At 34.1% G+C, this 10807-nt stretch overlaps 1 protein-coding gene across 2 annotated transcripts; it reads right to left on the reverse strand.

The window, feature by feature from the left end:
* Positions 1-2118: 2118 nt before the first annotated feature.
* On the reverse strand, positions 2119-8066 carry LOC127858214 (uncharacterized). 2 transcript variants are annotated; one of them, XM_052395194.1, is made up of 6 exons: positions 7910-8066; positions 4754-4864; positions 4176-4277; positions 3533-3697; positions 2834-2996; positions 2119-2492 (listed from the first exon to the last, which is right to left on the reverse strand). In XM_052395194.1, the coding sequence occupies exons 1-6, from the start codon at positions 7914-7916 to the stop codon at positions 2186-2188; spliced, it is 855 nt and encodes a 284-aa protein (XP_052251154.1). In that variant the 5' UTR covers positions 7917-8066; the 3' UTR covers positions 2119-2185. The 2 variants fall into 2 exon arrangements, with proteins under 2 accessions (XP_052251154.1, XP_052251153.1); XM_052395193.1 differs by having other exon boundaries at positions 3533-3700; positions 4107-4277.
* Between the last annotated feature and the right edge of the window lie 2741 nt (positions 8067-10807).

Genomic DNA, 10807 nt, shown 5'->3' on the forward strand with positions numbered 1-10807 from the left:
AACATTTACTAGAATCGATCTGGCAAATATGAAAATACATTAAAAGCGTGCATAATTCGGTGGGACAGTTATTTACATTGTAATTGCACATCTCATACAATAACATACTATCAGAATTAAACAAAGTGAACACTTTTTAATATATATATTATTGGTAGCAACTAATGCCGAGTGCCTGTTAATGGATTTGGTTTATTATTTGGTCAGATAATTTTTTCTTATTTCGCAAATATTGAACATTTTGTGTTATCATTTCGTAATATACTGCTATGTGTACCAATTCATCAATGGAAATAAACACAATACAAGAGCTACATTGGATACATTAAATAAACATGTACAAGATAAGTATTGATGCAAAGCATCAAAGGGCGTCGGGAATTTCAGTGTAAAAGGCACTCAATGAAGTAACATGGAACGATTTTTTTCTACTGTAAATATTAATATATTGGCCGATTATTTTAAACAAAATAGAAAAAGATACTGGTATAACCATTATCTATGATTTTGTGTTATAACCCCCAAATAACCATTATCTATGATACTGTGTTATAACCCCAAAATAACCATTATCTATGAATATTTCATAGTTTATTTTATTTACATTGGTTTCCTTTTTTTTACTGGCATCTGTGTGCAGTTTTCATTAATGGAAAAGAACTGGTTTTAAAAAATTTGCTTCATCTTGTAAGCGTAATTTCATATTTTTCTCAACTTCAAGGGGAGATGATTCTGAACTTATTCTTACGTTGCTCATTTACGATAGGGTTTGAGTACTCATTGATATGAAAACACTGTAAACGTTAAATGTGTTTACGACCCCCCCCCCCACCCTCTCACACATATATTTCATGGGCATAATAATAATAACAAAAAATGGTTACAATAAAACAGCATATTTATTTTTTCTAAAATGTCTACATCAAAAAAAAGTTAAAATAGAACACAAATAAATAATTTGATTCTACTGGGGCTCGAATCTTGGGCCTCTCACATTTGAAGCGAGCGTGTAACCACTACGGAACCGCTTGAAAAATCACCTTCTAACTAAGATATTAATAAGTGGCTGTAGTGTAACGGTTATCAATAAAGCAATAAACCGTGTAATCGCTGTGGTCTTGTAAAATTGAAGAAAATACGCGTTAACCAAAACTCGAACAGCAAAAGTATGCGCTATTGTTAGAAAAACCACAAATTAAATATATTTTGATTATGTTTTGTTTTTATACAAAACCAGAAAGTTTCACCGGTTCGCGTATTTGCCCAGTCCCTGTGATATTTTATTAATTAAAAGTATTAGCTTTGCATTATTGGCAATAAATGTTGTAGCAAATGTAACAGGCACAAATGCAGTACTTATTTACACTAATTTACACAAAAAATCACCACTATTCAAGATATTCTGACAACAAAAATGTATACGTTGATCCGTAAAATAACTTCTCCTTCCATAAGCGGAAATAAAACGTATTACATACTAGTCGCCGCACTTCAGTGCGACGCCAATACTAATGGTGCAGGGTCGTCAGGGTACTTAATACAATCAAAAGCAAACTTGAAATTAACCTACGTATCAGAGATTAGAAGTTATCAAACACGTGACTGGATTTAATAAGCCTATCTAAATAAATATAAAACGTTTTATTATCCGAGAATGGAATCGTATTTATAGCCGATTGCGCCAAAAACTTTTTATTTAACCAAAAAAACATAATTTGAAGACACCAAAGTAATTGTGCTCGTGGGGAATCTATAGTTAAACACGTAGATACTAGTTATATACTAAGATAAAGTTGCGGATAACATAACAAAAATTGAAGCACCCCATCAACCAAATGAAAATCGATATTTACTTCCCATCGAAGTTTGTTAATAGCGTAACACAATTCTTAGTGAAATCTCAGTTCGTGGTATACAAATGTATTCAATCCAATCAAGTTCAAACGATATTGGCCGATGGAAACGTTATTTAAAGGCTAAAACTATTGATGTGAATCTTCTGGAAAAAATATGCCATTTGCTGCAATAATTGTTTATACATATACAAACTTGTGTGTAATATTTAATGCTACAATTTAATTCCGATATCAAGATTACCCGTAGCCAAAGAAATAAACGAAAATCACTTTATTTATTTGCCGTTTACAACATGAACAACGCATTCTCGAGAAAACCATCTATGGCATCACTTTGGGATGTGGCTTGTAGTTATGTACATAAAAAGTATCGTCGCCGGAATTTTCTTCATCCCTAACTCATTCACCAAATCATCACGTTCGAGACTTGTCAAGATGGCTCCGTCCACATAATTTTCTTTGAAAATGTCTACGCATTCTTTAAGCTTTAAAAGCCTCAACATGTCGCCAATTTCATTAATTGTTAAGTCGTTTATTCTCTCGATGTTGGCGGATTTTATTTTTTCATCTTTATTCATATGACCATCATCATTAGAAATTATTTTGCTTTCGTTTGTTTTTCCAGGCGCGACAGATCTTAAAAATTGAAGAAAGAACACAATAATCCTTATTATTCTCACTTAAAAATTTTAAGCAACAGCAGCAAGCAATATAATTCATATACGTACTATTATTGCTATTTTTTCTATTCTTGTTTATTATAATAATAATAATAATAATTATTATAATTATTATTTTCTTATTACTAATATAAATGAATATTCATTTATATTACTGTTGTTGGTGTTTATGTTGTTATCAAAATTATATTTTCTTATAATTCTCATACTTAAGATAATGCCATTTGAAAGATCATCTTAAATATCATCGATCGCAAACGGTTACACCGTCCAATATTCAACAATCTGTCAACATACTTTAAGTCATCATGGGCAACCGACAACACGCATTTTTCTGTTCCAACGGATTCGTATGTATTGGCGTTAATATTGACGTCATTTTCGGCTCGATCCGAACTCTTCCACTTGAACGGACGAACTGTTACCTGGCAAACTGACGTGTTGACATACGCTTCCGACGCTGAAAAAGTTGAAAAGTTGTTTTGCAACATACAGAAAGCATGGTATTAGCTGCTTTAATAGAGGGTCGGGTTTTGTTCATTTTACAGTTGTTAAATAAAGTGTAAGTTGTTTTAATCCACATGTCAATCCATATAAACATTTATTAACTCACACGCACGTGGGACAATTTAATGTTATAGCAAAATGCTTTCTCAACAACCAAATATAGGGGAAATGAATACGTTGAGAGTTAGTTTTTTCGCATCATTACTCGAAATATTTACCTTAAAAAGGACGAAGCACCTTTTAATGGACAGTATTGTCTTAAGTGACAATTTGCTTAGCATATGCTGTTATTGCGTGCCATAACTTACATAAATAGGTTTATTTTAACACGAATAAATAACACCGCTTAAAAGATTAATAAAAACCTGGCAATTATGGCGCTTAACTTTATTGCAAAATACATACACAATACACACAACTTTGTGTACGTGAATGCAAATTATTTCAGGCTCAACTATCTCTAAATGGTAACCGTTTTGGATATCACACCTTGTTTACCAAAAGGCATAATGGTTGGCTGCGACAGACGCCTTCGAGCAGGAAGTGCGGGAATTTTCTCATCGCTGAAATCTACAGATAGGGCCAAAGGCGACCTCACCGCAAGTGGGTTTGAACGTTTCTTAGCATGCGCATGCGCGGGTTTGTTTTCCATCTCTGCTGAAAATTAGAATAAATTAACGTGAGGCACTTATGTAAAACTTATTGCAAAGAACTTTGGTGCGACAGCTCAAAACAAATGCAGAAAAGCCCTGTTGAAGGCCATGGGAGAAAATCTTGAAATGAGCTTCTTACAAGGATCTTTCGATCCTCATGTTAAACACAAATGTAGTCAGCCATGTTTGCTTTTTTTATCTCTAAAATACTAGGCAATGATATTTCTTGTTCTTGATACAAATAGGTGTATATCAAGTAAAATAAATGAAATCAATTTTATCAGGAAAAATATCAATGATAAAGATCGTTTGAAGACAATTTTTTATTTGACTGATATATATCTATCCAGCGGGTCGTAGACATATCGTTATAAAATTATCAACGTAAAACATTTAGAAACATCTAATACTTTGCTCGCGTTTATGGTTTGAATCTGAATGTAACAGATCCTTATATGCTTGGTCGTCTTGCGGCTTGCCTTTATGTTTCGAATCTGTGTGTTCCGGGGATTCGGGTTTCATTTTGGGAGTGTATCTGGTTGGTAGCTCAGGTGGCAGCTCATTAGTATAATCAACATCGTCTGAAATGGTAGGGTAAACAGCAGTTAAAACAGCAATATCAATATATACTCTGCATCAACAACAGCCGCAATAGCATGAAGAACTCGCAATTAAGCTAAAAGTGCAATGTCTTCCAGTCGAACTCAATTTCGCAATACATAGTCGGAACAGCAATCTCATGTAAAGAACTATAGAGATAGACGCAACCAATCGCTTATTTAAATCAATTCATGGCTATGCCTTAATATTATAACCAATGTCTGCTATTTCATGACTCATTCTTTATGTGGAAATGATGTCTGCGACATAGCCGCCATGGTTGTCTTGCGGTGCTATACTGTTGTTGAATAATACAAGCTGGAATGCACTTGACGTCTTACGTGAAGCAAATACAGTGTACATAGAAGTGTTCTGCGTGCACTATAATTGTTGATGTGTTTTTGTCGGATTATAGCAAGTATCGAACGGGGGCAAGCTTATATATATAAATCTTTACATATTATCCCAGGGATCTTCTCCGTTCCGGTGTCGACAGGAGTGTTAAGAGTAGGTACACATCCGTCTTCCATCAACGGGATGGTCTTCTGGTTATCGTTGTCGTCAAAATCTGATAATTATAGAGCATAATGTAAATATTATGCATAGTTTCTATAAATGCATGCATGAATGTTGCTTGAAGACTACTCGTATCGCAATTAAAGTACGCTTATTGTGTCGGCCATTTTGTTTCGTTAATATGTTTTGTAAGACATGAGTTACTTTTAATCAGTTAGATCAGGATATTCAATTTAAAAAATCATCACTTTGCAATATTCTTGCTTTATATGTTTCGTATTTTATCAATAGAACTAAAACACGATGAAGAAGTAAGTTCTCAATGCAAAAACGTGCTATAGGTTACACGCGAACAAATAGTATTGATCTATTCTGAGGAAAAACATATTTTAAGCATTATTTTTTTAAATCACTGTGGCTTCTTTTTGCCTTCACGTATATACATGTACGTATCGTATATTTGTACACGTGTGCATTTTGCATTTCAATATTAATGTAGTTATGTAACAAAATGTGTTCGCATATGAGAATAAATTATGCTGATTACTTTTCTTCCTCCAATATAATGCGCATATAGATAAAGTTTGTAGCGAAGTGTATGTGCGCACTTCCTTGTAACAAATTGTAGAATTGTCAAAATTAATGCACATACATATCGATTCTGATGAAAATCTTGCCTCAAATCAACAAAGTCCAATAATAAATAACACATATATGCTTTGGAGACAAACAAGCGAAACAGGAATGAAATGCAAGAAAGTTATTAGACAGATAGAATCGAAATCAAATACAGAGGTCAGCCTTTATCATACTTACATGTATGTACATACAAATCAGGATGTAAAGGTGCATGCAATCAACAAGTGCAATTTATGGACGTACACAAATCGGGATGGGAAGTTGATAACATACAGATGATTTAAGGGCGATTTTTTTAAGGAGGTTTGTACCATTATTATTTGAATACAATTGTTCAAATAAATAAAATAATAACGTAAATGCATTATTTGATAGACAAACGACACTATCCTTAAAGAAATCTTTTCGCAGAATTTCGTATTTAAAGAAATGACATGGAATATTCAAACTAACAAATATACAATGTTTTTACTGTCTAACATAATGTGAATAGTAGCAAAATGAAGTTTACACTATTGCATTCGAACCCGTGACCTCTAAAAGCAAATGCGTATCCCTTATAATTGCGTTGAGTGTGTGTGTTTACAAGTGTGTTAGGTCTTTCAGCGCTTGAGACTCCATTATGTGAGGATCCGGAATGTGTCTCTTGACTCCTCCCTTATTAATTTACTAGACACAATAATGATCTGATGATATTTTGAATTAGCTGCAATTTACAGCTAACTGATTTTCTACTGAAAGATATTTAATGTCGGCGTGGTCTTGGCTGTATTGGGGAGCATAAGTACCCGTAGGAAACCCATTTTGTCCGTTATAAATTTAATTTATAATAACTTATAATGAACTCCAACCAAGCTCATATAAGCTGGGATCAGGGATTCAACCCGGGTCGCCTTGGTGAGAAACGCGTGTACCAACAACTGTACTATCAAAAAGGTTATGTTACCTCTGCGCCACGCATAAATATATGAGCCGTGCTCTGTAAAGCGGGGTTTAATGCATGTGCGTAAAGTGTCGTCCCAGATTAGAGCACATGCTTTTCAGGGACGACACTTTCCGCATAAACTTGAATTTTGCTAATAAGAGACTTTCTTTAAACGAAAAATAACATAAACGCGAAAAGTGTCGTCCCTGATTAGCCTGTTCGTAATGCACATGCTAATCTGGGACGACACTTAACGCACATGCATTTAACCCCCTTTTCACAAAGCACTGCCCATATACTGGTGAAACATAAACTATTTTGTTGCATGCCATACCCTGTTTTCCGTGTAATATAACCATTAAGAATATTTTTATCATACACGTGTGTACTATACTTTTTTAAGCGTCTTTATTGGCTTAGTTTTCGTTCGATTGACCAATCGCATTTTGTTATTTTCTGAAATGACGTTTCAACGTCAAATGACGTCACGAAATGTAAACAACATTCGGGATATATCATTATGTTTGCGTAAATATTTATTCAATTTGCTCATTTAAAAGTGTGTGATAAAAAAGATCAAACACTCCTTGTCATATCATACCATATTGTATTAAACTCATCCAGAAAACTCGTTAGTCAGCTCGACAAAGGCTCGCTTACTTACAAAATTCCTGGACTCGTTTAATGAAATATGGTATGATATGACAACTCGTGCCAGATCCTATGTGTAACACTCATATTTCCCAAAAAATCGAGGAAAAACGTTTGAAACGCGATATTATTCTACCGTTTGCGTATATTGATAATATATTTATTAACCATAATTAACAATTATATATGATAGTTGTCTTGGTAAGGGGTGTAATTTCGCTTATTTAAAAAAACGTCAAAATAGATTTTTGAAATTGTGACAATTATTTTGAAAATCATCGTTTTAACAAAATGTGAACAAGTTCCTTTGATATCAGTTGTTGCAACGCTTCAAATGATTATTTACATCGAAAAGACGGAACAAACCAAATAATATATCGGAATGAAGAAAATTATTATACTGTCATATGTATTATTTATGTACATCACATATGCATTAAATGTTAAATTTTCAACAATAATTAAGCCCCCCCCCCGCATCTGTGTTAATAAATAATCAATTTTGAATAAAGTGATCACACTTTTTTTGTATGTGCTTTGTATAATACGATAATTTTTTAGAATTGAACACTAGCTTTTGTATGAATTAATTCTTGTATGCAAAATTACATATACAGCATTCTATAGAATATAGGCTAATGGATATTAGTGAGTCATGTAATAATATGTTAAGCTCGCCTGATAAACAAAATGGTGAATGCTAAGAATTGGGGTTTAACCGTTATAAAGACACTAAGTTCAGAAACAATAAAAAAACAATAGTAAAAGAAAATTAGCTGATTGTAATTTATATAAATCAAACACATTTTAAAAAGTAAAACAATATTTCAATCTCCATAAAAATTTTGCCAAAATCAACATTAATGCAAATACGTTTCTTACCTTCCATTTTGTTTAGTAGAATTACAAATAACTCATTGAAAAACGCTTGCAAAATATGTTATTTCCTTTTTGTTATTATAGAGTGTAACTATCTACCTATATAATCAACCGCTGTAAAATTGTCATTTTATCGGTTTGAAATCACACACCATCGCATGTAATGGCATGGTAACTCGAAAAAAACACCCGTTAAAAAAAATTACGGAATACCATTAGTGAGATCGTGGTTACACATTAAAATCCAGAGGGCGACAACTCGATAGTACGATAGCGACAATGCGATAGTACAATGGCGACAACGCGATAGTACGATCGCGACAATGCGATAGTACGATGACGACAGTGCGACAGAACGATGGCGACAGTGCGATAGTACGATGGTGACAATGCGAAAATGCAATAGTGCGATAATACGATGACGACAGTGCGACAATACGATGGCGACATTGCGATAGTACGATGGTGACAATGCGATAGTGCGATAATAGGATGACGACAGTGAGACAATATGATAGCGACAGTGCGACAGTACGATGGCGACAATGCGATAATATGATTTCGACAGTACGTCAACGCGATAATACGATGGCGACAATGCGATAGTACGATGGTGACAATAGGATGATACGATGGCGACAGTACGATACGACTATCGCATTGTCGACATTGTTTATCGCGTTGTCGCATTGTCGCCATCGTACTATCGCATTGTCCCCATCGTACCATCGCGTTATCGCATTGTCGCCATCGTGCTATGGCATTGTCACCATCGTACTATTTCACTATCGCACTGTCGCCCGATGGATTTTAATGTGTAACAACGATGGCCCTAACGGTATTCCGTATAAAATAAACTCAATAAAGAACATGGTAAATTCAACCTTGTTTGGGTTTTACATGTCATTGTATTTTTCGGAAACTGAAAATAATGCAAATAACCTTTATGCATTCTTATGATAGATAAACACTGGATAGAGCCGTCTGGTGCAAAAGTATGTTGTTATGTTTCGCCCTAATAACAAACACAACATGTTTTTTGTATTTTCATCAAAACGATGTTATCAGTAAATGTTGCGTACAAAGAATGTTTAATTTCCCTTTGACACATTAGATAATACGCTCATGACATGTTATATCCGCGATAATGGTCCGCCTTGTCGATATAACAAATGGGTAAATGTACATTAACTTATGCTATATATTGTCCTTGATGACTAGGATATCACATGAAATGTCTTATAGTGGTCATACACAACACTATTAGTATGCAATGACCTGTCGTCAAGTTGTACAGATGGACCCAACTTAATTGCCATTTTTAAATAGATATATTTAATAAATAAATCTTATAGATGAAGCATTTTAGATTTGCGTTCCTGTTAGCCGACAGTGTTCCGAATAAGAAAATATCAAATTTCGTGACAATTATCTAAAAGTCTTGACTCGAAAATCATAATTTTATTACATTACCTAAAATATTTCGATTGCGTCCCCACAGGGTCCGACAGAATACTGAGGGTGTTCCGGCTCTTTCGATTGCGATCAGACAGTCGACCTACAGTTGTAAGTCATTATTGCGGACTACTGTATATATTTTACTGTATATGATTATAAAAAGCTTATGTTACAACCGTTTAAATTCACACTTAAACGAATTATAACACACCAAATAAAATGAAGTATAGTTATTTTACTATCAAAATAATGTTCCATTGATTATATCAAGAACTATATTTACGGTTGAAAGCCTTAAAGTTAACAAAATACAAGTCAATACTTATTAGAACACGAACACGAACACTAACAAACTAGCTGAGTAATCAGTCTGCGGGCTAAATATGCTGTCGTTTTGAGTTAAACACATTCTTACACAATATACTTGTTAACAAACTATATAGTTATAGTAACTCTAGCTAATAAATCTAAGTCCTCGCAGTGGTCAACAATAACAAACGACACGTTTCATACTTTACGTTCCGTCGTGATTTCTTTTTGTCATCCTTCAAAACATTTAAATCAAAATAATTGACCTTCATTCGTAAAACTGTAACTGAGTTTTCTAGTTTGTATCATACATAAATATTGCTTCCTCTTGGTCTAGTGTGTAGGAGCATGCGCCAAATTCTACCTCAGGACGGTTTTTCAAGCCCTTGAAAGGTCGTAGACAAAATTTGTGTAAGGTAAATGTGGGGTTCATCTTTATATCTGAAAAAAAGTCATTTGGTAAAATGTCACCATTGAAGTTAAATTCAACTGTAGAGTTATGGACAACACGAGCGTATGAGACACTTTCCAAACTGCACTAGACTTTGTGGTATGCATAGCGCGGAGAAAACAACGCTGGCCTATTCTGTAAACCGATAGAAATGTCATTTTAATGAAAGCATTTTATATCGTCTAGTATATGTGATTTGAAAAGGATTTGTAATGGATCAGCAAGTTTCGTATCAAAATCTTACACAGTCCGGAAAACCCTAAGGTGGAAATTAACTAAACAGAAAAATCCGAGGTGTCCTCAGCTACTGGGGTTAAGCTACAGAATCTGCAAGTTTAATTGGTGCGACAGGTCTGAAATACAGTATTTATAATTGATTAACAGCGTCAATTGGTTTTCCATTCGATGCAGTAGTTAACCATAAGTAATCGCAATGTTTTCTCAAAGAATTTTAGCTGCACACTTGCAACTGCATGTTTACCTCATCAGGCACTGATAACCGTACCCTGAACGAAGTGTGGTCACATAAAATTTTCAATACAGAGTATACAACCACATTTCCTTTACAGGGATTGTTTGGAGGTGAAATACAGATCGATTCATTTAAGTGAATTGTTATCCCTCTTTATGAGATTCTTGATCAATGAAAGGAAACTATTTGTCTTTCGGATATTCTGTGCCTG

Source organism: Dreissena polymorpha, chromosome 14, assembly GCF_020536995.1.
Source record: "Dreissena polymorpha isolate Duluth1 chromosome 14, UMN_Dpol_1.0, whole genome shotgun sequence".
Classification (NCBI taxonomy): Eukaryota; Metazoa; Mollusca; class Bivalvia; order Myida; family Dreissenidae; genus Dreissena; species Dreissena polymorpha.